General features: G+C 35.1%; 1 protein-coding gene across 10 annotated transcripts in view; it reads left to right on the top strand.

Annotated features, from left to right (window-relative positions):
* The window catches only part of LOC140160672 (rho GTPase-activating protein 26-like), a 136,717-nt gene that overhangs the window by 50,267 nt on the left and 58,610 nt on the right, over positions 1-27,840 (top strand). For all 10 annotated transcript variants that reach the window (XM_072183949.1, XM_072183946.1, XM_072183948.1 and 7 more), the window contains exons 8-16: positions 5,103-5,164; positions 9,873-9,935; positions 10,966-11,029; positions 13,651-13,748; positions 20,617-20,654; positions 24,804-24,860; positions 26,091-26,169; positions 27,253-27,292; positions 27,532-27,594. In XM_072183949.1, coding sequence (XP_072040050.1) covers positions 5,103-5,164; positions 9,873-9,935; positions 10,966-11,029; positions 13,651-13,748; positions 20,617-20,654; positions 24,804-24,860; positions 26,091-26,169; positions 27,253-27,292; positions 27,532-27,594 — 564 coding nt within the window. The remainder of the gene's footprint in view (positions 1-5,102; positions 5,165-9,872; positions 9,936-10,965; positions 11,030-13,650; positions 13,749-20,616; positions 20,655-24,803; positions 24,861-26,090; positions 26,170-27,252; positions 27,293-27,531; positions 27,595-27,840) is intronic.

Here is a 27,840-nt window from a genome sequence, read left to right as displayed (position 1 = left end):
TTAAACCCAGCCTGGATTGGTGTCTCCCATATGCCACAACAAGGTTGACATTCAAATCAAATCATGTTTCAACCCAGGCTCCGACCTAGCTTCATCGTTGCTAGTCGTACTGTATGATTTCAGTGGAATAGGTTATTCTGGTTGATATTCATACACCACTATGGAAGACATAACCCAAACAGGGAAATGTAGATTCAAAATGGGTTGCCCATTCAGGTAATCCCAATTGAAATCCACACTCCCTGTGTGGGAGATTAAGGTCATGTCTTCCACAGGGGTGTATGGGTTTCAACTGGAATAGCCCAATATGGGTTACCACAAGAGAATCATGAATGCTTTTCCAACATGCTTTATTCCAGTGTTTCTATTCTATAAACTAGTTCATTGACACATAATTTTGAACATTTCAGGGGTCGGTCACTCACTTTTGCAAAGTATTTTTTGCGGGACCTGAGAGCACATCAGACACACCAAATTGCATTCTGAAGACAAGGAATGTCCTTCTGATATTAAATAATTTTGATTTTTTGGAGTCGCGATATTTTACAAATTTTATGGCAAAAAAATTGATATTTTTGATAAACAGTCCTCAAAGTAAACTTAATAAATCTAATGATATGTACTTAAAGTGTATGCAGCTGGGAGAAAAAGCCGTCCATCATTTGAAAATTTTGTCCTTTCGTATTGAAGATATACATTTTTTTACCCAAAAGACATCAAATTTCAATTTCGGAAATCCTCCGTACGAGAACCAAAAGATTGATTTTATACAACCTTACCATGCCCATATTCCAGGGTTTTTTTCAGGGACATAACAACTGAATTTGCTAGCAGCAATGCTGAACACATGTTCCCTATGAATATCATTGCTAAGCTACTGCTCATGCTGGTTGTGCAGCATACTTGCTACTGTACATGCTCACGAATGTATGCAGCGTTGTACACATGAATGGCAGCCAGATGGAAAAAAAATCTTGTTTGTCAATGCCAGATTATGTTATGTTGAATAATAATTTTGACACTGCCCATGTACAGATTTGACTCAAAAGCAGAAAACTTATTTTCAGATGAGAATTGATTGAGAACACATTTTAAGCCTGCCAATAACCTTTGCCTCTCTCCTTTGTACATGCCAAATTGGTTCCCAATTTGCAAACCTAAAATAGTCTAAATATATAATGCGAGTGAAGCAAGCAGGAAAATTTACATAACGTTTCTGTAGTGTTTTCCTAGGCCTTCTTAGAGTGTATTACCGTAAAACCTCATCTACAAGCATATAGTGTGCTTTTGAAGAAAGCTTAAGGGATCTGGAATGAGCGTTTTGACAGTATTTTTTGTGGGACATGAGAGCACATCAGACATATCGAATTGCATTCTGAATACGAAGGATGTCTTTCTGATATCTAATAATTTTTATTTTTTGAAAATCACGATATAATACAAATTTTATGACAAATTATTAAAATATGATATTTTTCACATTTTGATATATAACAGTCCTCGAAGTAAATTTTATAAATCTAATGATATATTCTTAAAGTGTATGTAGCTGGGAGGAAAAGCCGACGATCAATTGAAAATTTTGACCTTTCATATTGAAGATATGGATTTTTGTCCCAAGAAGACCTAATTTTTTTTGGTGTTTTAGGGAAAAAAATCCATATCTTCAATACGAAAGGTCAACATTTTCCATTGATCGTCGGCTTTTCATCCCACTTACATACACTTTAAGTATAAATCATCAGATTTATTAAGTTTACTTCTAATACGGTTAAATATCAAAAATATCAATATTTAATCATTTGCCATAAAATGTGTATTACATTGCGAATTTCAAAAAATTAAAATTATTTGATATCAGAAGGACATTCTCCGTATTCAGAATGCAATTCGATATGTCTGATGTGCTCTAATGCCCCACAACAAATACTGTCCAAACGTTCATAACCCACCCCTTAATTAATGTAGACGCCATTTATCGACAAAATTATAATATTATGGAATTTGAGCAAATTAATTACAGATACAAACATATACAAACAAGTACTATTGTAAGACCAATCTATTGTATTGGCATATGTACGGCTGTATCGTTTTAATTTAGCTTTCATCAAAAACAGTGAGCCGCCACATCAAAACATACCTCTTGGGGGCTTTTTTCAAAAGTGAGATTTCAACCTTATCAGAAAGTGTTAAAATCAAGCTTTAAAATGATACCTCATTACTGATGAATGTTTGCCTTACACATCACAGGATGTGATAAAAGACAAGGTCCAAATTTTCTTTTATTTCCTTTATAATTTCATAGACATTTTACTTCATATCTTGAAACTATAAAAGCCCCAAAGAAGTATGTTTTGATGTGACGGCTCACCTGATGCTTATAGACGAGGTTTTACGGTATTTAAAACAGTGTACCAAAAATCTCTTCCTGCTCTTTTGACTTGCCAAAAATTTTTTTACCCCCATTGGGCTGTTCCATTTAAAATCTATACTACCCCTATGGAAGATTTAACTAAAATCTTCCACATAGGTCATATAAGTTTTGAATAGAATAGACAATTGGGTAACTTCCGCTTGAAATACCCACTCCAGTTGTGGAAGATAAAAATATAGGTAGCCATAATACAGGGGGAGTGTGGGTTTAAAAATGATTCACTTTGATCAATTACATTTGAAAAACATATTCCCCAAAAAAGATATTTTCAAAATCTTCCAAAGGGAAGTGTGGATTTTAAATGGAATAGCCCACTTGAGCAGAAATTATTCCCCCTTCCCTACCTTTAGCCTAGTTGCACCCCTTCTCTTTTCAACAACCTGGGGAGACATATAATTATGGTACAGCCCCTTAGGTATGCAAACGTGTGTGTCCAAGAACGTTTTAAGGGCAGAGCAATGGAGAGAACATGGACCTTTTCTGACTTCATTATTTTGGAAGTTTAAATCCAAAATACATAAATCTATACATTTGTGGAATGAAAATGAGTCGAGGAATCCTATGGTAATTTCAGATTTAAACAAAAATGTTCAGTTTTGAAATTCAAATGACAGAAAGACACTTATTTGCCCCAATATTTGTTGTGGCAACATCCTTAACAGGGACACATTTTTTACTCATCTAAATTGTATTTTGATTGATAGTAAATGTATTGTTAATTTGCAAAACAAAATAAGCTGCAGAAACTCTTGCTGCAAGAAAATTTGTACTGTGATGTCTGTTCCTCACATTGTGATTTTGTTTTGAATTAGTAAAATATGGTGTTTTGAGATCATTGTTGTACCGAATACGCAAATTTCTAACAATTTTAATATTTGACCAAATGTTACATAATTCACACTCATGTGGGTAGCTCTTAAAGATGTAAAAAGTTTACCTTTTCTTTGCATATTTTTCGAGTTATCTTGTCACAAATTTGTGAAATATTGTTAAAAGTGAACTCTAAGCAATCAGCAATTTAGTAAAATAATGTCAAAATTATGCACGAAACGTCCTTGTAAAAATAGTAAAACTTTCGCACTCGCGAAAGTTGTATCTGATACGTGCTTATAATTTGCATATTTTTACACAGTGAATCCAAAATGTCTGCTTTTAGGGTACCAAAATTCAAAATAAGTTTAAACTGGCATAAGATTGAGTGGCATAAATAATGAAGTGGAAAAGGTCCATGTTCTCTTCCATCACTCTGCCCTTAAGAAGCACACTTCCGTACAAGGCTTTTATTAGTTCAATAATACTGTAATTATAAATACACACTGTCACACATGTCATCTAAATGTGTGGGTGGGTGAATGGATTCAGGCCAGGTGAACCAATGTTTAGTCATACAACTTGCCTCATATCCCTGCCCGTACATACATTTATGTTTATGTGTAGATTCACCAAAATGAGCATTTGATATGATTGACAGGTCTTTGAACCAAGTTTCTTAGGGATGATTTATTTTATTTTATTTTGATTGAATAAACATGAAATAAAAACTGCAAAAATGGTTAGAGTCACAGACACCATAACAAATTATGAATTTTTGTCTCTCATATTTTTATTTTGAATTGAATGACATTTGAAATTAAAATGCATCAAAAATGTTTAGTCACAGAAACTGGGGAAAAACCTGAAAAATTAGCATTAAAAATATTCCACTACAGGTAGCACTGAAACTGCCATGCGTGTGTGAACTACCTGCAGTCCTGCATGCAGGAAAGCCTGTTTTGCCTGGACGCTTTTTTCCCTAAATCTATTCAGTTCGGCGATGCTTAACATTAATTTTCTTTCCAAAAATAGATTTGATGTAGTGTCACATTATGCATGGTCAAATAGAGATTTTGTTCACTGCAAATATGGCCGATTATTGGCTGTTCTGTTTGAAATCCACACACCCCCTATGGAAAATTTGACATTAATCCCTCACATAGGGATTGTGTATTTCAAATTGAGCTACCTGAATGGGTGACTCCATTTGAAGTCTGTGGAGAGATTAAGGAGATTTTCTTCCATAGGGGGGTGTATGTATTTTAGATAGAATAGCCCATTAGGAGCGCTGTGATAAACTAGCAACCACATGTTGAGTATATGCATGATACGATTTAGAGTGCAAACCTGCCGTTGTTTTTGTACAGTAGGGATTGAGTGAGCATAGGAGACACAGCAGTAGCAGGTAATATTTAAATTCGCTACTTTAAGTGATTCATCAGATGTGCTGGGGTATGATGCGGCTATGACAGCCAGAAGATATTGCACTAGTAACATCCTCGTCATCATCTCGGTGTACTTAGCACTATCCACCAGTGCACAGTTCTGTAATCTCAATATACCTGTATGCTCACAGAATGACCTTTTGCATCATTGGGGTCTACAATATCATACTCACCAACATGAGGTCAATTTGTTTGCTTTAATTACTGTATTGGAGGTCGGTGACCGTTGTGATTAGAGATGAGTTCATTTTGGATGTAGTTAGCCACACCTTAGCCACGTGGGTTTTACATCTAGATGCTGCAACTCAATATGATGCAGGGAATATATAGGAGGAATATGGTACAACTCGAGTGGGTATTAAAGCGTAACCAAAATGTCTCTGTTTTGTTCATTTAACGTATTGCAGGTCATGAGGTCTCCACGGAATTCAAACCGTATATGACGGAGTTACAACTCAAACTACAACACGTAAGTTCCGACTATGTAATTTATGTATAAGTTGTAGCACTGTGTACAGGTGTGTCGTGCGGACTGCTGCTAAAGTGCTATGTTACAATTATCGAAATAATGTAAATGCAAATTGCATCTTGTTCTGTGTAATGTTAATTATTAGTTGACAAGCCCTAATTACAATTCAAGCTATGGAAGTTAATGGTCTGTGGTGTGTGTGTGAGAATATGTGTCTCAGGATGAATTAAGGGATCAGGTAGCAACCTTTGCACAGTATCTTTTGTGGGACCTGAGAGCACATCATACACACCATATTGCATTCTGAATATGAGGGGTTTTTGTAATTTGGGATATAATACAAATTTTATGGCAAATTTTAAAAAAATGATATTTTTGACATTTAACAGTAAGGCAGTACTGTAAAAGTGGAGGTTTTCATGCTACGTTTATTTCTATACTTTTTGCGTTCCAAGTAGCAACTGCAAAAATAACTGCTGGAATATATTCCTTTTGTGTACAAGTCAATATAAGGAAGCTTAGAGTCGTTCATTTAAAAACAACTGAAATAGTTACAAATTGACAAAATTAATCATAAGAAATTTCTACTTTTGCAGTAAGTTGACTAGAAAATAAACCCAGTTCTACAGGTGGACGGACCTTTTGTGTTGTTTATTTTATTGTTTTTATTTTTAGTAAATGACTATTAAATTTCAATTGATTAATTTTCTTCCCTTGCTTTGTACACATTTTTTTCAGTCAAATTTAATCTACTTTTTTACCCAAAACAGCTGATTTTACATGCATATAGTAATTATGGAAAATCAAACTTTATCTACAGCAAATTAAAAAAAACCCCAGGAAATCTGGGTCGGTTGGGCCTATAGAATATTTTTTCCTTGCTTAAGGTGGTAGCATATTGTGTCACATATGCATGTTTTGGTTTCCATTGTATGGCTGATTCCCTCAGTCAAGTGTAAGCACATTATTTGATGACTATGAAGACATGGAGCTAAAACACAAAAATAAACTTTTCTTCTGGTGTAACCTGTATCCATTTTTTTTTCTATTTAAAAAAAAAAATTTTGAAAAAAGGATTTAAAAGCAACTTGGTGTGATTAGTGTCAACAATCATACTATCTCATGCACTCATCGAACATGCTTTTGCCAGTGTGTGAATGGTTGTTGTGTGTTTATTTAAGGGATCTGGAATGAGCGTTTTGAGCGTTTCGACAGTATTTTTTGTGGGACATGAGAGCACATCAGACATATCGAATTGCATTCTAAATACGAAGAATGGCTTTCTGATATCAAATAATTTTCATTTTTGAAATTCACGATATAATACAAATTTTATGACAAATTATTAAAATTTGATATTTTTCACATTTTGATATATAACAGTCCTCAAGTAAATTTTATAAATCTAATAATATATTTTAAAGTGCATGTAGCTGGGAGGAAAAGCCGACGATCAATTGAAAATTTTGACCTTTCATATTGAAGATATGGATTTTTTCCCAAAAAGACCTAATTTTTTTAGTGTTTTGGATAAAAAAATCCATATCTTCAATACAAAAGGTCACAATTTCAATTGATCGTCGGCTTTTCATCCCACCTACATACACTTTAAGTATAAATCATCAGCATCAGATTTATAAAGTTTACTTCGAGTACTGTTAAATATCAAATATATCAATTTTTAATCATTTGCCATAAAATGTGTATTACATTGCGAATTTCAATAAATCAAAATTATTTAATATCAGAAGGACATTCTTCGTATTCAGAATGCAATTCGATATGTCTGATGTGCTCTAATGGCCCACTATAAATACTGTCCAAACGTTCATACCCCATCCCTTAAATTGCACCTTTCTGAACTAATTTCCGAAGATTTCGGATTAGTTGCTGACAAGCGCTATTGTATGCTTTGTTTAGTAGCTTTTTGGTGATCAAACCTACACACACATGTACTTCCTCATTGAATGAAATCAAGGGCAAGGGCGTTCATTTATAATCAATCACTAGCTAATTTTAGCTATGGCATGTGCTGTACAGGATAATATGCACAAATGAAAATTGTTGATACACGGTAGTGATGATAGTCACCATATGCATATTTGATGTTTATTTACGTAGTGTTTGTGAAACCTAAATTAGGCCAAAAGAATTGATTTGTTGCCCTCAGTGACTGACCCAAAGTCCTGAAAAATCAGGGTCTCAATTTTTTTTTTGAATGATGATTTTTACAGATATGTTCAAAAATGTTTTTCACTTAATTTTTTTTTTTAATTGATTTATCAGATTGATTAATATCTAACAAGTATCCAGTAGTCAACATTTACAAATGGAAGAAGCATTATTTAATATTTGTGGGGATTTTAAAAAACTGAAGGTTTAAAAAAAAGAAGAAGAAAAAAAAGAATGAAATCCCACCGACCAACCCAACTTTCCCATTTTCCCCACTAGATTGCAACACAATATTTTTTTCGGTCTTAAAGGGGCATTTCGTGATCCACAGCCTCATCCCCCCACTTTTCTCAAAAAAAGTTGAGATTTTTATATCACTGGAAACCTTTGGCTACATAATGTTTATGTACAAAATATTTCTTGCAGATTATTTCGTTTAGCAAAGATATCGTGAAATTTGAATTTCGTTCTGGTGCACCAGAACGAAATTACAACGTATTGTCTATGGAACAGTGTAATACACATAATCATGCATAACTCGCAAACGCAATATCGGAATCAACTGAAATTTTGGGAATATGCTTTTTTCGTGGATATGTACTGAAAAATGTCATAAAAAGAGGATGCTAGGATCACGAAATACTCCTTTAATTTAATGGTTAGATTTCCTTGGAAGTTTTAGAAAATGGGAAAGAGCACAGTATTTGGCTTCACTTTTGTCATCTCATGAATATTAATTATGAATGACATCATTTTCAATGATGCATGAATATTCATAATCATTGACTAAAAACAGAAAACTAAAACTTGCCACTAAAAGTGTAAAGCTGAATTTATACTCAATCGCTTTTGCAGAAAAGCGATTTTCACGCATGCCCAATGTTTACTTACATTTCCAGAGCGTCAAGCCGATCAATCGATTCAAATCGCGGAGGAAGAAATCTCAACTTCCCTGCGATATCGCTTGACACATGAATGCGTCAACCAATCATATACAACCATCTGGATCTATTATTTTGCTAATTAAGGTGGCTGTGTACTCTCAGACATGCATGTAGTAAAAGTGCAATAACTTTGTAATTATTCGCAAAAACATATAAAAGTATACATTTTATGAAGGCAAGACATCAATAAATCTTAATATAAATACAGATTTGGGGTAAAAACAACAATTTTGAAGAAAATCACAAAAAGTGAGTTTTTGGCAATATTTGTTAGGTACATCATAACAAAAAACACTCTTTCCAAAATATTTTATTTTGTTTTTAGCTCAATCTTGAGGCTCCATTCCAAAACGGTTTTTTATTTTTTGATATTGGCCTTATTTTTTAGATATTGACCATATAAGGCATCAAAATGAACTTTTTAAAATTCAAAACGCCTATTTGCACAAAATGATGCCCAAAATCGGAAATAGACCAAAATATAAAAAAATGAGAAAACCGTTTCTTAAGTCGATCATGCTTTTTACGATGATCATATTTGCTTACCTATAGATGCTGTATTTATTGAGTTATCGTGTACCTAAATCGTCATTTTACCGAGAAAATGAACATTGAAATAATGGCCGTTGAAGTTTAAAGTGGTCACAATTTGCACTTTCATCGAATCTCACAGGAGAATGCGACAGTTTTCGTTTTTGTAACTTATATTACGTGAACATCGGGTAAATCCACAGCCCCTTGAGAAGTTTGAGCGAAATCCATTCATAACTTGATATTTAAATCAGGGAAAGAACTTGAAAAAACCCACATTTTATCAGCTAAAACGGAGCCATTTGACCACTAGGTTTTTGTGAAATCAGTGCTTCCGTGGTGTTTCCATAAGATGCTGGCGATGCAGATAAGCGTCGCGTATGCGTCGCTTATTTGTGCGTTAACAAATTGCGCCATGCGCAACGCGATGAGTTGTTGCGCCGCGTGTACCTTGCTGGTACAACAAAGATTTTCTTTCCTTTTCAATTTCAAACACGAGTGGAATAGTGAAATAAAATCCTTAAAATATTGCAGTTGGAGTTTACAAATCTGGATTTTCATTCCTTGTATTTATAAAAAACATAACAAGGTACAAACATATCATAAAAACTCAATTTTGAGAAAGAAACAATGGCTAGAGTACACAGCCGTGTTAATTTACCTTTCTCAATCATTAATTTTTGGTGATGAATTAATTCAAAGCAATAATTATTGACAGCAACTGATGTTTTAAAAATGTATTTTGTGGCATTTAGAATATTTTAATTGTCGTCTGCAATCGCTATCGCCATGATAAGTATAAATGAAAAAGCGACGAACGATGCATCGCAAAATTCGGCGATTGCACATCGCTTTTCAAAAGCGTTTAATCGCAATCGCTCGGCGATTGAGTATAAATTCAGCTTAACAAATTGGCAAAACTATATGTTGTACAAGTCTAAAAATGATAAATTAACAATATCTGAAACCAAAGCATTCGATTTGTGAATTATACTGATTTGATGTGATTTTGAATTTATAAAGACTATGTATGTATGTTCTTGTTTATTTTGGTTTTACAGATCAGAGCAGGCTTTGATGCAACCAGACATGAAGCTGAGACACTTATGCATAAGATGTTAGAGGTAAAAAATAACAAATGAATCAATGTACCACATTTCCTTTAGTAAATGCTTCTCTTCTAATGAATGCCCCCTCCATTTATTTTCAATGAAAAAGTAACCAAAATGCAAATATTTAAAGACAGATAAAGAATATCACAAATTAGAACCAGCAGCCAATAGCTGCATCCTTTAACTTGGATTTTGTAGAAATTTATCAAGAAATAAAGACAGCATGATCCAAAATCGATCCAAATTCCCAAGGAAGATGCAAATTCAAAAGTTGCAGTTTGCTCCATTGGATGCCCTATTGATTTGGACATGAAGCCTGTGTCATACTAAAAAGTATACAAGTATTTTTTTTAACGGCGTACATGCTGCTTTGAAATGCTTATTATGATACAGGTATTGAAATTACTTGAGCATCTGGTTACATACCACTAATAGGCCTGGATGATACATGGAAATACGACGAGTAACTATTTGTTTGCATGGCATCTGAAAAGACTGCATTAAAATCGCTGAAATTGATCAAGTTATATAGCCAAAAAAGTACTTTTTAGGGTTTGATGCTTCAAAATGGTATATTTTTGTTTTAATAGTACCAAAATTCATACGCACGGCTTCAGTTTTTAATAAATATTCGCCCTACCATATTGTAACTTTCAGCTTCGAGGGCGCACTGCCATTTTAAGGTGTTTACGTTTCAGTGCGTTAAAACAAGAAAAGTATCAGGTCAACCTATGTTGAGTTTTTGATCATTTGGTATCTAAATCATATAGTTTCACCTGATATTAGTGGCATTAAACTGTGAGAGTTCTGAATATGAGAAAATTCGACCCAAAATTAGCCATTTTCCCATTGAAACCCGTATAATGCATAATTAGTGGTATGTAACCATCTGGGGTGCTTACTATGCCATGTTCAATATGTCCACTGACCATCACACTGATTATAAGGCACAGGTGTTGGGCAGCAGAATTCTGCAGTTCAGTCATATTTGAATGACAAAAAAGTTAATATTCTTGACTCCGTATTTGTTATTGCATTACAGAAACCAACTGACCACAGAAAAAGTAGTAAACAATACGAAGGCTACCTCTATGTCTATGAAAAGAGTAAGTTTGGGATTGAGTCAGATAAATGGGTGTTCTGTAAAAGTGGATATTTTTGCGCTACATCAGTTTTCACGCTTTTGCATTCCAACAGATTGTTTTTTGCATGGAAAGAACCGGGTCATGCCAATGTCACACAATGCTATGTGGCTTGTACAACAAATGAGGTGCTGATATTTCATGTCGGGGTTTATGGCAAGAAGGTCCTATCTGTAATAGCTGCCAGATGTCATTTTTTTCAGATCTGTACAATATAGAATGCACAAATTGTCAAAATGTCTATACGGCAGCTATTGCAGGTAGGGTCTTACGGCACTCATCCCTCGATGTGATTCAATTAGCCAACTAGGACGGCACTTTCATATTTACGCAGTACATATGTGTGCTTCATCAACACAAAAGTGTGCAAAACTGTGTGTGGTCTATTTCTGGAAAAATATTTTCAAATTAATTCATTTTACTGAGAAAGTGGTAGTATCCATGCTTCATTGATTTTTGAACTATTGAAGATAGTGTGAAATGGAAATATGCCTTTATACATTGAGTTCAAGTTTGGTAGTGACGTTCTTGGCACAGTATTGAATCGCACATAAACTTTAACTGAACCAAAGAATAGAGAGAGAAAGGTAAATCTACAAAACTCATCTTGTGTGTAAAAAAGTACACATTTTACCAGGAAGGAAGTCACAAAATTGCCATTTTGCTCTTCTTAGACTTGGTTATTGTGTTTGCTATAATTCACAGCTCGTACTGCAATGTAGAAACAGTGTGTATGTCTGACTACTTGTTCTTGTACTAAATTTAAGAATCATCTAGATTGCGACAAATTCCAAGTTCAATGTGACCAGTTCACTAATAATTAGGTCACAACCTTGGTATATTGTTATATACAATATAGCTAATGCAGTGTTAAGCTTTAAAAGTGTACAGGGACCTTATACAGATTACTGCTAGGATCTTGCTCATAATAGACACATCTTCAATATGCTTGAACACTCATAGTATGACCTTATGTAGAACTGGCCCAGTTTCCTCCGATTGCGATGCCCCACAATTAAGCGATATATATAACTTAAACCCAGCAACTCCTTTTTCATTCCTTCTTTCCTTTCCGATATTAAACTAAAAACCACTTGGAGCATTAGGGTTAATCTTATAGTGTTATTATACCAAGGGAAGTGTCATCATAATTGAGACAGTAGCTGTCACACAGATTAATACAAGAAACAAAAAGCTTAAAGATTACAATGTCATGCCCTATTTGTGAAGGAGGGCAAATCAATCCATGAAGTATCTTGCACAGTGCAAGATTAATCCATTCCAACTGAAATCCATATACCCCCTGTGGAAGAGATGACCTAAATCTTCCACACAGGGAGTGTAGATTTTAAATGGAGTCACCCATTCAGGTATAGTCCGGTGGCAGACCAAGGTAGGTTGGTTTTGCCAGTTAAAGTGTTTTTGTTTCTGGATTATTGTTCTGTGGGTGGTACAAAATGAGATTCCGAGGGGTGTAAAATTGTCACCCCTGGGCAATTCGAGATATCCAAGGTCAAAGTTTATACAGGGGTCAAAATTATAAACTTGTCCAATTTTGTCCAAACATATGTCAAATTATTCCTCTTGTCACGGGGATTCAGAAAATATATAGTTTCACATATCTACGACTTATCGTTGTGGAGTTATGAGCAAAAGGTCAAAGGTTAAATAGAGAACTCCACAGGGATTGAAATTGAAAAATGCTCCAATTTGGATGAAAATGGTCTCAAATTGGTCTTTCTGTACCACAACTCGAATAATGAACAGTTTGAACTACCTAGAATGACTTGTTGCCTTGGTAGCACATCAAAATAGGTCATTGTCAATTGAGTCCTACTGATGTTGACCTACTGGAACTTCTCTGAATGCTTACCTAGGTAACGAGTCATTACAGTTGGTTATAACTATTCATAATCGATTGAGATAACAGTGCCAACAATTTAAGACCATTTTCATCAAAATTGGAGCATTGTATCTCTTTCAGCTCCTGTGCTTCTTCAATGTTAACCTTTGACCTTTTGGCTTATAACTCCGAAACGATAAGTCGGAGGTAGGTCAAACTATACTTTTTCTGAATCCTTAGGATCAGAGGAACATTTTAGTATGGCTTTTTAAATTTTTAATTTTGACCCCTGTATAAACTTTGACCTTGGAAATCTTGAATTGCCCAGGGGTGACAATTCTACATCCCCCATAATCTCATTTTGTACCACCTGTAGATTAATAATCAGCAAAGAAAAACACTTTAAGTGGCAAAACCATCTAACCAAATAAAACAATAGTTTGCAGCCGGACTAGTAGGCCCATTTGAAATTCACACTCCCTATGTGGGAGATTAAGGTCATGTCTTCCATAGGGGTGTATGGATTTCAAATGGAATAGCCTAATCAATGGGCTAATCCATTCATAGTACACACTCCCCCAGGGAAGATTTTGGAAATATCTTCCAATTGCTTGCAACTTCTTTTTTTTATTATTCTTTAATTTTATTTGATAAAATCTCAGATGGAAGTAATATTGCCGAAAATGTTTGCTAACTATGTCAGTCGTTTCTTCCTTTTATCTTGATAAAAAACATTTTCCAGGAGCTATTGGTTCAAATTGGGTGAAGCACTACTGTAGATATTGGAAGGATACAAAGAATATGCGTATGGCTGCCTACAACCAGACTCTGCCAAAAGTTGTAAGTACACCAAGGAATTGATTGGGAGAATACATGATCTGTCAGCCATTTTTGTGTAATACCCAATACCAAATATAGGACACTAACCATGCTAACAATACAATATCATGTGTAGCTGTTTTTCTTTTTAAATGATCAATTCTTTGATTGATTGAATTTATTTGAATTAACAACATTACAAAGATAACAATATTGCACAAATACAGCTTAAAAGGCAGGGGAAAAATAACTAGAGGCACCGAAGGCAATTGCCCTTGATGCCCCATGCCTTTGCCTTGGTGACCCTCAAAATGTTTAACTTTGGATGTATTAGCCTTTAGCATGTGATTGCCTTGGTGCCCTTGCAGGCCTTAGCAGTATTGCCTGACTGCCCTCGCAAATGCCAAAATGAACATTTTCCCCTGAAAAATACATTAATACTTTAAAAATAAAAAGATTACAATTTCAAACAAAATGTTGTTAAAACAGGATCACCCATGAAAGTCATAAATAAATGATAGCTTATTTTCAATGTGTGGGGCATTGACCACCCCAATTAAACAAAGAACCCACTCAAATGAAGCTCCACACCCTAATACTTCAGAAAATTATCTTTGTATTTCTTTGTTTTCAAATTTTTGACCCTTTCAACTCCCTCCCCTGAAATTTATCAGTTTTTAGCTAAATCGTGTCTATCATAGCAATATTGTTTCAATGCCGTCAGCTTTGTTCACCATCACAAGGTAGTTTCCGACAAAATATTTAATGTGATCCAACAAAATCAGTTGGAAATATTGATTTTGAGATATAGCCAAATCCTTGTTTCCTATTGTTTTGGAAATTCTTTAAATGCTCACATCTTTTGAACTGGTTGTCCAAATTCAATGGGATATTTTGCAAAATGTATCTTTGCAAATGCTGTTTACAATCTTATAAGAAATTGAAAATTGAATATGTCTGACTTTCGACTGATTTTGCTTGATCACACGGTTCACACTACATATGTGACCCGCTCTGACAAAACCAGGAACAAGTCACATTTTTAAAAATGTAAGCACTAGACAATAAGCTTTAAAATGATCCCAAAATTATATAAATAGCATCAATACTTTTCAAGATATGGATAATTTTGTAAATGATACCTTGATATTGTTTTTCAAATTGCTATTCTCAGTAAGGGCCAATAAGTGTTCTGCCTTACACAGGATTGAATAGGGATTATCATAGTTCAATTGTTATTTATTAATTAAATATCCTTCTTTTTAACAAGTACTTTCAAGGATTTGAAAGTCCACTTAGTTCCACAGTCAAATACCATGAAATTAGGAATTCCAAAATTTGATTTTTTTTTTTTAATGGGAATGTCATGCCTGGCGACCTGTTCCGGGTTTTGTTGGAGCTGGTCACCTATGTCATTTACCTGCAATTACAGAGTGGTATTTGTTCGAAATAGCTTTGAATATTAATCACATGTTTCACATTCCCTGTCATAGTTTACAAATCAAGGTGCTATTAGATCTGTGGCATACATGTGCTTGTTAGCAATCGCTTGTTTGTATGCAGCTGTTTAGTCACACACACATCTGTTACTATAGAGATAAAATGGAATTACATGAATTTGTCACTAGGTATTAAGTTGTAGGTGGCTGTGTAGTAATCGGTATTAGGGACAGTCAGATAGGGATAGAGGCCTTCCTGCTGAAGTCAGGATTGAATGGGCTATTCCATTTAAAATCCACATTCCCCCTGTGCAAGATTTTGGTAATATCTTTCACAGGGGGAGTATGAATTTCAAATGGAATTAACACATCAGCAGCTCCATTTGAAACTCACTTTCCCTCAGGTGAAGATTCAGGTTGAATCTTTCTCAGAGGGTGTATGAAATTCAAATGGAGCAGCCTAATGTGCAAATTCCACCTAAAATTCATACTCCCTCTGTGGAAGATATTTCCAAAATCTTCCACAGGGGTAGTGTGTATTTTAATGGAATAGCCCAATAGGGACATACAGGTCTGCATCTGAATTACTTACATGGGCACTGTGGATGTAATTCATTGTAACTTGATAATGCACCTGTTTACAAATATTACAGGCTAACATTATGATATAACAAGATATAGTAGGCTCATGGGGGTGGGGCTAGAGACAATTTTTACTTCCTTCATTTTTTGCTGACATAAATTGTTCTCACTATGTTGTTCTGACCCATGAGCACTACTCTACTACTTTGATTTACAAGGGTAGAATGTGTCTCATTAGTATCTAAGTGTGTTTCCATACAAAATGACTGTTTGAATATGTGACATTTAGGGATTCAATCATGTTTCACCGTTGTTCATCACCGTTTAACAACTCGCGTCCGGCGCTTCTGCGTGGTTTACTTCGCGAGGGCAGCTTTAGCTGCCCGAGTAAGTAAACCACGCAGAAGCGCCGGACGCGAGTTGTTAAACGGTGATGAACAACGGTGAAACATGATTGAATCCTTTCAACAAAAAAGAAGCTTAATATCGTATAATTCACGATTATTTTACGAGGAATGTCAGTTAATCATTGCCACTCAGCCTTACAAAAACTTCGATGATTTCTCTTTTGATATCAGCAATAAAACTACAGAATAAAACGGCAATGTTTAGCCGCTACCTGAAAAATACTGAATTCAACTTGTAAGCTGGCATACGCACAAAGGTTCCAGGCATGACAAATTTTACGCGCTCTCGCGTAACGTGCAGTCTCGCTCGCGTTCGCGTATACACTACAGTAAAAGTGTGGGTTCATCACGGTTTAACAACGGTCGGCTCCTGTACAAAGGTATAGGAAGAGTTGTTGAATTACAAATATCATTTACATTTTGCTAATTAGCCGTTCATAGTTTGGGGGGACAATTTTCAAAATCTTACCAAAAGATGAAAAGCCGATAAATGCCATTTCCAATTTATTTGAGTTTTAGGCCACCAACATGCCCTATGTTTTATATTAACACCCTCCTTTCAAAATTCCACGGTAAATTTCTGGAACTGTGATAAAAAATAATACATATTTTCTTTATATTTGACTAGTTAAATTTGCCTTTATATCTCAAATTGAGAAAACGGCATATATCAGGTTTTTGCTATTCCAATTATAATCCATACACCTCCTATGGAAGATATGACCTTAATCTCCCACACAAGGAGTGTGAATTTCAAATGGAATTACCTGAATTGGTGACTCCATATGAAATCTACACCCCTGTGTGGGAGATTAAGGTCATGTCTACCACACGGGGTGTATGGATTTCAACTGGAATAGCCCTTTACGAGATCAAAAAGATCCTTCAAAATTCCTATGCAAGAATTGAGATTAATTCTCTTATTAATTAGCGCCAACATTCTAATCCTGATAAAACTAAAAGTAACTTGCATAATTGATACAAGGACACAAATAAATCAAAACGTCACCTGGCCATTTTCTATGTAGGTCAAACTAACAGGAAGCTTCCAAGAGGATGTGGGCCTCAATAAAAACTTACTTTCACTTCTATTTTTGAGCCTCTTTTGAAGGGGAAATCTACACGGTGTTGTCAGTAATCCTTGTATGCAAAATCACTGGCAGTTTATTGGTATAGACATTTTTCGTATTTCCCATCATGCACTATTCCAGGGGGTATGACGTAGTATGTTAACCTTGTAGATTATGTGGTCATCAAGGTCTTGCGATTTAGTCGTCTTACGGGATCGGATAGCGACGTTTGCACAGTATTTATTATGGGACCTGAGAGTAGATCAGACACACTAAATTACATTCTGAATGTGAGGAATGTCCTGATGATATCAAATATTTTATATTTTTTGGAATTTGTGATATGATACAAATTTTGTGGCAAATTATTTTTTTTAAATTTGACACATAAGAGAACTTGAAGTAAACTTCATAAATCTTATGGTATGTACTTAAAGTGTATGTAGCTGGGAGGAAAGGCCGACCATCATTTGAAAATTGTGACCTTTGGTATGGAAGATATACATTTTGTCCCCAAAAGACCTATGTTATCGATCTGATCCCTTAAATGTCTAACATTTTTGGTCAGTGCAACTGGCCATGTTTCTGCAGTAACCATGGTAAATAAATTCCAGCAATTACTAAATGTTTATCCTAGGATTTGGGCAGGTTACCTTGTCCTTACATATTGCAATGTTCTTTTAGACTGGTCAGGACCTTGGCAAGTTGAACACTTTTATTATCATAGATTATGTTTTGCCATTAAATGTTGAGCTTGTGTAACCTTTATAAATAAATCCAGATGTGCTGTTAACTCTTTAATATGGGCATGCTGATTACATAATGTTCCTAGATGATGCCGACACCTGCCAACGGATGTACCCACCTGGAATAGTGCATGCTGGTATATATCTAGAGAAAAAGGTCTATATCTGGCCTACATGTAGCTCCCTGATTCTGAATGACCTCAATTATTGCCTGTTGGTTCAATTAACAACTTCCCTCAAAACCCCAACAAATCAATGGATATCCCACAGATATCGAATTGGTTTGACGTCATGTTTATGTTACAAGGGATAAATGTTAATAGCTCTGTAGATGTGGTCATATTTTCGGAGAAATGTGAGGCTAATATGTACACTAGGGTGCCAAGTGTTGGTTCAGTGCAGCCAGAAGTGATTTTTAGGGTGAACTGTGAAATAGTTTTTGTAGTTTCGGGACATTCCTTTGACCTACCAGGAAAATTGTTTTGTGTGTACAAAATATCATTTTTAAAAATGTTTTACTAGAATACAAATTGTTTACAAAACATGATTATTTCATAAATTAGTTATTTTTAATGATAACATTATTACAATAATAAATGATTGAAATCAAAGTATCCCAAAACTGCTCTCAAAAAGAGGAAGTTACAATGCCGATTGGGCTTATTGTTTAATGGGGGTCACTCACCTGAAACTCTAGAAATGATACCAAGGCAGATGCAGGGTTACAAAAAAATTTCAGCCCAAATCATGGGTCAAATAATTGAAAAGTTGCCCAATTTTTGTCTTAACCATTGGTTTCTATGAGATGGAAAATTGTCAAAAACTGCAGGGAATATCTTCAAAAGTGACCCAAATGGGCTACAAAATTGTGGGTTTGGCAACCCTGGGTAGATGCACCCATGATCTGAATTCACACAGACTATGAATAATTCTATCTAAATTTAGAATTGATATGCAGAAATAGACTTTGATTGTTAAGTTTAGGTTTTCATATGGGAATTGTGTTGTTCTGCAAAGCACCTATTGGGCTGTTCCAGTTTAAATCCACACACCCTTTGTGGAAGATGTGACTTTAGTTTCCTGCTAAAGGAGCTAGGGAGTATAAATTTCAAAAGGGGTTACCTGAATAGGCGACTCCATTTGATAATCTACACACCTGTGTTGGAGATTATGGCCATATCTCATGATAGAGGGTGTATAACTGTATTTATCCTTTAGTTGATAAGAATTCTGCAATCTCATTGGTCAAACACCATTTGGATAAAAATTCGTATTACCTGCATACTCCTAATTAATATACAGGCAGATAATATTTCCCGTATTACCTGCGTATTACCTGCGTAGTCCTAACATGCGCACATCTGCGTAACATAACTCACGCGATATCATAAAATTGTTACCCTCTGTTTGTTCTCACGAAATACGGGAAAGTATCTACGGGCTGCGTAGATATTGTCCAGTATTTCGTAAACAAACGGGGTAACTATTTGTCGACAATTTGGCATGTAACACTGGCCTATTTCTTAGTTATCACTCAGTGTGACATGTCAACAGCACAAAACTGATACAATAATATTAGTAAGAGCTCCATTATTAGACATGCTAAATCTTGCAGCCTGCTTGCCAGTCAGCACACTTCTTGATGGGGAACCCTTGGCCTTGCATAAATAACCCCTTATCAATATTAACAACTTCCTCTTCTTGAAGTACAATTCCATGTTTGACATCAATAAGAAAAGTTTTATATCCATTGACAAAATGAAAGAAGTCTGCTTGGGGGACTGCAAGTTTATTTCAACAGTTACTTTATTTTCTATTCAAATGTATGAAACAACATGAATAATAAATGTAATTTATTTGGAGTTTAGGGTCATTCTGTGCTTGGGCAAATAAAATTCATAACATGTGTAGCGTTCAAAATTCAACATTTTCTTTATTTGCCGGTGTTCACATCTACATGTATGTGTGCATTTATAATTCTTGGCAAATAGGGAGGTTTTTACGAACTTAACATTCCAACTGGGGATGTACTTCTATACGGGGACCTGCCTCGGTTTCCTAGTATGTGCAGTTGGCTGCTAGTAACCTAAAAATGCACTTGAGAGTGTGTCTCGTATAAGGGAACAAACCAAACGATTGATGATGTCCTATAAACGTAACTAGTTTCGTTTCTCAGCCGACTCCCTCCCTCCCTGCCAGAAACGTAATAATGAAATGTTGACAATTTTGACATAATAATAATAATAGCTAACAATGACACATTCTTCAGACCGATGTTTTTGTACAAACGTAATCAAGCATTTTTACCCCCTCCCCCTTAAACGAAACTAGTTTCGTTATAGGACGTCATCGATCTTTTGGTTTGTTCCCTAAGGGATATAAAAAATCAGTCCGTGGATGATATGTTAAATGTCATATAAGATATTGTGTAGAATATGTGCAACCTAAAATGTCCCCAGTTTATTGATGGTCAAAAGCAGAAAAAACAACACATCCCCATTTGTATAGTCTACGACACAGAGGTCCCCCCAGTTTGGCAGCGATTATACATAGGTGTGTGTTACTAGTGTTAGTGTTTATATTTTTTCTTAATTGATTTTACAATAATTGATAAATATGCTACTGTTTGTTCCATCACCCTACAGATCCAAGAAGAAGTCATAACAGTCACATCTTGTACAAGGTAAATTTACACATGATATAAAAGCTCACTTTGTTGGATCTCATCTTAACATTGAGCTATTTCAGTTGAAATCCATACACCCCTTATGAAGCCATGCCCTTAATCACCCACACAGGGGGTGTGTATTTCAAATGGATTTGCTCATTAAGGTAATCCCATTTGAAGTGCACACTTATTGTGTGGACGTTCAAGGCCATGTTTTCCATAGGGGGTGTATGTCTTTCAACCGGAATAACCCATTTAGTTACAGTGACAAATTTGTTTATTATAAATGAAACAAGAAATGTCTTTAAAAAAGACAATGCCTCCAAGATACCAGTGGGCACCTTTTGTTATTAGTTAAGGAGACACTTATAATGCTAGCTTTGAGGTAACGCTATTGGATATAGATTTTTGTCTGATTGAAATATGTGAGTCCATTCTCTCCTGATTACAAGACTGAAAATTTTATTTTAATCGGATATTCGGTTACCAAAATATATGGCCTGTCAAAATGGCGCTTGAAGTTGGCAACAAATTTCTTTAATTTTTGTTATGCAATGATGTCAGATAGGCCTTATTTTCTAATTATATATGCAAGAATTGTACAAAGTAGAATGTTCAGATCGGCTACAAAATAAGATATAAAACCCATGAATGCATTTAACCATGCAAATTTCCATTTGCATAATTAATTAGGGCCCTAATCAACTTTTCTAATAATTGGCCCAAATTAATTATGCAAATTGAAATTTGCCAAGACGCTAACCGTAATTTTGTAGTAGGTCTACAGTGTGTGTTCTACCCATGTACCATGCCTCAGTAGGCCTACTATAATAGCTCTTTTAATTGTATCTGAAATCTTTACTTTGCATAATTCATACATGTAATTAGAAAATCATCTGGCAACTGGACTTGTCAAAATATAGAAAATAAAAAGAAAGTTGTTGCCAATTTTTTGTTTTGGGTTCGCACCATTTTGACAGGCCATATCTCAAGAACCGAATGTAATCTACAGGGCATAAGCTTTAACATATTATTTAAATAGAAAGAAAATCTAAATTTGTGCATTAGCCAATAGGGCCACGGTCACCTAAAGCCATCTTGCAATCTTGCAGATAATTCTGATGTATGAAATAAGACCTTCAAACTTTCAGATATGAAGAGTTCCAGATGCAGGCAGCCGTTTCTGTTTTTTAAATGCATATATAAATAAATAAATAAATAAAGTAATTTATATAGCGCATTATGCCAGGCCTCAATGCGCTGAACAGAGAACTAAACTTACAAATATATGCAAAAACTACAAAAGTACATATTCAAATAGGCATAATACAACCAATACAAATTAAATTATAGTAAACACATTAAAAAAAAAAAAAAATATAAAGCAATATTACACTTGATAAGAGAAACAGAATAGCATATTATAATGAACAAAAGCATGATAATTATAAACAACACACTTAAATCCAAATCACTACTCGAATCCCCAGGAATATGCCCAAGTTGTATCAAGAGTCATTTCTCGTGGAATTTTTGACTGAAAATTACGATTGTAACGCTTCAGAGTAACAAATTTTAGTATCAGATTTTTTTTTATGCCTGTTTATTATATTTTGTATTCAGGACTAAAATAATATTAATATTATTATATTTAGGGGGTCTTTTTATAGGCCATTTCTCTTTTGTATGTGTAATTGAATAAAAAATCAAAAACATTATCATGATTATTGTTTTGTTTTGTTTCCTTCATTTGTGCTTTGTCTTGCATCGAAAGGGCCAATATCAACACCTTGTTTGTGAGAAGTATTGTGTGGGGAAAGATGATTCTTGCATTTTATTTTTATTTTTATCTTAACAAACAAAAAGCAAATTTCTCAGTCAAAGTCTTGAAACGGTCATGGGTATGCATGCAAAAATATTGCAACAGTACCGTACTCAGTAGAACATAAAACACAACCACGCATGGGAATTGGGGAAGCAAATACTTTAAAACGAATTATTCGAATTATATCAACGCAATAAAATTGCAATATTTTAGTACATGTATTTGAACAGCAATGCCGGCAGCAATGAAGCCGCCATAGGCGCTGCTAGGCGTATCATACCATACATTGCAGTTCAAATGCATCGGATCATGATTGTGGCCTAGTCGAGCCTAGCATGCATGCCAGTCGGTCTGCTGACTCGCCGCGGCACAAAAATACCTCCAATTTTGCACAAAACAATCCATGATGTCAAATTATCACATCCAAAGTGTCGCCATGAACGTCAGCTTCAACTTCTCCAGCCAAAGTTTTTGCATTAATAACCAGGTTTCATGTAATCATGAAATTAAACCTTGTTTGATGTGTATTCCCATTGCCACAGCACAACGGTTTTCCAACTTGTCTTCAACGATAAAGCTGCTGATCACACGAAGGCTGATGAGCGCTGAGGCTACAACCTATAATTAAAGACCAATTAAAAAAGACTAGTTTGCGTCTGACGTCATGACAAAGGCGCGCGGTGATTGGTTGCTGACCTGCGCAGTATGGCATTTTTGGTCTGGTTTACAGGACGGCATACGCAAGCTAGTCTTTTTTAATTCGGTCTTCAATTATACAACATATGAGTTTGAAAATATTCTAATGCATAATTCATTAACTTGATAGACCCACGCCATTGGCGCCACGTGCTAGGCGTTTCTAGAATCCCTATAGAATAAGATTAATTTTAATGCTAATTTATTGCACATGCTGAGGAAGCGTGATTACCTTTTTGAACATTCGGAAATGGCGATAGGCTTAATTTATGTATGGCGCAAAGAGGTGGGGGATATATATTGGGCTCTCGATATTGGGCGGAAATTAGAGTACTTGTCAGAATATAAATTTGTACAATCGGCCTATATGCCGCGCAATGTGCGGCATTTTAGGTGTAAATTTCAAAGCATACTACCTCCTGCGGAGGCAGAAAAATGAACACAGCTGAGCAGATAAAATGCTAATATGTTTGTGGCACAAAACTTTTGCAGTTTGAAAGAACCATAATTTTTGCAGCATATATGAAGGCTTATATGAAAAAGAAATATTTCCAGCATTGAAATTTTGTGAATTTTTGAAGCTTTACACTGCGATGGAGACAATACATCAAAATCAACTCAACCATTTGGAAAATGATCAATACCAATCAATATGAAAATAATTTCATTTATGAAAATGGTTTTATTCAAATTTTGTCATGTTCAAACATGCACAGGGTTTGTATTTCATATCTTGGATAGTAAAATTTTTGATGCACCCAAGGTCACAGAACTACCAGAGGACATAATGAAATGGGAATGACACAATGATCAAAGTGAATTTTTTTGGGGGGGGGGTGGGAATCTGTAAATGTGCTTACAATATTGCAATTTTTCACAAAATAGTGAAATTTTCAATGATTGTTTATTTTGAGCAAAAGAAAAAGCCCAAGCTTTGGGGAAAATCCCTCCATGTCAATGCCACTGTTGCAATACAATGGGTCATTTCATTTCATATCCATACACACTGTATGGAAGACATGACCTTAAGGGGGTACTACACTCCTGCCCAATTTTGTGCCTATTTTTGCATTTTTCTCAAAAATTATAGCGCATTGGGGACAATAAAGATATGAATATTATAGGGCAAGGACTACAACTACTGCACTGGAAATTTCATTTCAGCACAGCCAACAGTTGTGGAGTTACAGTCAAAAACGAGGGAAAACCAATATTTGATCAATAAATCAATAACTACTTGCTTTGAGTTACTGAATTTTCAGTGCAGTAGTTGTAGTCCTTGCCCCAATAATATACATATCTTACTTGTCACTAATGTGCTATAATTTTTGAGAAAAATGCAAAAGTAGGCCCAAAATTGGCCAGGGGTGTAGTACCCCCTTAATCTTCCACACAAGGAGTGTAAATTCCAAACGGGTTATCTGAATGGGTGACTCCATTTGACATCTACACCCCTGTGTGGAAGATTTTTAAAAGGTCATCTCTTCTGTAGGGGTGTATGGATTTCAAGTGGAATAGCCAAGACAAGTAAAAGAAGCAGGTTGTATTTAAATATGAAGATAATTAACACTTGGCAAAAGTTAGCAGTGAAAAGTAAGTCTGTAAACTTTATTAATGATAACATCTTTTCCTTCTTATTGCAGACGAATGACAGATTCTATAGAAAAGAGGTTTTGTTTTGATGTTACATGCATGGAGAGGTAAGTTGGCTAGGGTTGTAGCTATCCAAAGTGCCAGCTAATTTTGCTAGCAACTTAGAGTGCATGCTCATGGCGCAATCTTTCTAGTGAACGTGAGGGATCGGGGAATAGGCTATGGAGTATTACATCCCCTAAAAAAAAGGATTAGGATTTAGCTGTTTCATTTGGCAAAACAGGATAATATTTTTTTAATCCAAAAAAATTAGTTCTGTATTTTTCTGGAATGGGGAGTAGTGCTAACTTAACTTGCCATCTGTTAAATCTATACAAGCATGTGAAGTATTGCAGACAGCATAATATGTATCATAATGTGAAGAATGGAAAGGAAATAGCTGCTGTATTGATCCTTTGCTTGGATCTGCCGTATTGCTACCTAAATAATAGACGACATAGATACCAAGACCTAAGAAGAACCCTGATTTTCTTTGTCTATGTGATTATCATTACTACTCCCCATTTTTCTGGAATAGGGAGTAGTGAACAACAGTATAAACTCACAGTTGAAACCCATGATTAATGCTAGCTTTAATAATACACATTATATACATATCATACACTGATATGACAGAATGTAACATGATCATGTATAACCCAGATAGATAATGCAACCCAGCCACACCATAGGAAGCACTGGGAAATTGAGATACAGGTAAAACAATGAGACTAAATATATGGGATGCTATCAAGCAAAATCAGTCGGAACTCGGAAATATTAAATTTTCAGCTTCTTATAGGCTAGTAAAAAGCATTTACAAAGCTGTATTTTGCAGAAAACCCCATTGAATTTGGACAACCAGTTCCAAAGATATGAGCAAGAGTTTTCAAAACAACTAGAAACAAAAGGAAATATTCGCTTTGTTTGGCTATATCTCAAAATCAATATTTCAGAGTTTCCGACTGATTTTGCTTGATCGCATCACATATAAGGAAATAGGTTGGGTTATTCCAGTTGAAATCCATACCCCCCTCTCCCATTGAAGACATGACCGTAATCTTCCACACAGGGAGTGTGAATTTCAAATGGGGTTGCCTGAATTTGTGATTCTATTTTGAAATCTACACTCCCTGTGTGGAAGATTAAGATTATGTTTTCCATAGCCGTGTATGGATTTAAACTTTAATTGCCCTTTGCGACCAAGTATCTATGCAGAGATTACTTAATGGAGTCTTTACACTAGTCTAACTCATGAATATCTTACACCAATGATATACCAATTTATTTGTTTACAGGCCTAATGTAGTGACATTTCAAGCTGTGTCAGAAGATGAGAGGAATGTTTGGATGGATGCCATGGGAGGGAAAGAACCGGTGAGTTATTTTCCAAACATTTTTTTTTAACACACACTTTATCAAGTTTTGCCGGGCATGTGGGAAAATTATCCGCAATATTATTATCACTTCTGTGCAAACATGGCAGTCAAATCTAATCTTTTTGAAATTGAAATGACCATTTCCGTGACTAAAACATTTTTTCCCCTTTTACTTCAAAACCAAACAATGTCTATGCCCAGCGTTCTGGTATTCAGTACAATTTTGCTGGTTGATTTTGAGATACAGAAAATAACTTTCTTTTTTAGCTTCAAACAATTTTTTCAACAGATTAATTCATGATTTTCCACGAAAATGTAAAAAACAAGTTTTTCAGTTGGAACGGTTGGACAGGGACAATCTTTGTTTTCTTTTCTTTTCTTTTTTTTTTGCCTAATGACCCCACCCATTGTAGTTTCAACAAATTTGTTTGTAGTAAATATGTGTCATGAAGCATGACACAGGTCACCGATGTCATCCAGACTGTGAAACAAAAGAAGTGGTCTTGGGCACCTAGCTAGAACACCGGATAGACGATGGATCAAACTGGTTACAGAATGGATACCTAAAAATGGTATTAGACACCCAAGAAGACAGAAAGTGAGATGGAGGGATAAAATTAAAATAATTTCTTGATGTGACCTGGATGAGAAAGACGTAGGATAAATCGGAGTGGGGCGTCACCTTGGAGAGGCCTTCACCCTGCAGTAGGTCGACGATGGCTTAGGATGATAATGATGATGATGATGTGTCATGAAGAAATTATGAACAGTTCCTCTCACCTCAAGTTTGGTGATGACGTCACAAGCATCGCTGTGTGTGCTACAATGTTTCAATTTTGCTGCCTTTACATTCAAAGAATGGCATGTATGTTTTAAAGATATGCAACTTAAAACTCAAAGTGATAATCAATACCAATGTTGAAGCAAGAAGAACTATAGTATGAATTTAATCTTAGAGCTAGCTTAGTTTTTTAATTTGTGATTCCTGAAATTAATCAATAGATTAAGAACAAAAAAAATTACATGTTTTTGAAGGTTTATTTTTGATACATTTTCTTACTTTTCTTGTCTTTTATTTTAGATCTACTTGAATCCTGCACAAATATCCAAGTCAAATGACAGTAAGTACATATTACAGTCTCTAAGAACTATTTTAATTGGTTACAAAGAGGATTATATCATATATAGAACCAATCAGAGATATGGTAAGAATAATAGTCAGTAGGGCTGATTGCTAACAGATTTATAAAAGCTCTATTTTGATTGGTTATTCAGATGATTATATCATGTAATTAACCAATCAGAGCGACTGTAAGATCATCACTCTCCAACTCTGTGTATTTTTCTGATTCTTTTACAGATTTACTCAATGATATAGGTTTCAATTTTATCAGGAAATGTATAGAGGCAATAGAAAGTCGAGGTAAGTAAGAATTATGATATTTAGACCTAAAAGTAACCCAAACTTACCCTAAATATACTGCCAACCATAAACTGTACAGCTTATTTAGTTTGCATTGCGTGTAACATGGTATGCAGTATGCACGCAGTGATATCGCTCCCTAGTGCAGCACGATATTCTAGGTTTATGTGTGAAGGACTCGATGGATTTGCCAATTTCGTGCACAGGAGTGACTGGTTGAACCTGATCAAAATGTCCACATAAAAG

This window comes from Amphiura filiformis, chromosome 9 (assembly GCF_039555335.1).
Source record: "Amphiura filiformis chromosome 9, Afil_fr2py, whole genome shotgun sequence".
Lineage (NCBI taxonomy): Eukaryota > Metazoa > Echinodermata > Ophiuroidea > Amphilepidida > Amphiuridae > Amphiura > Amphiura filiformis.
Note: the sequence above shows the minus strand (reverse complement) of the source record. Positions and strands in the feature narration are given on the sequence as shown.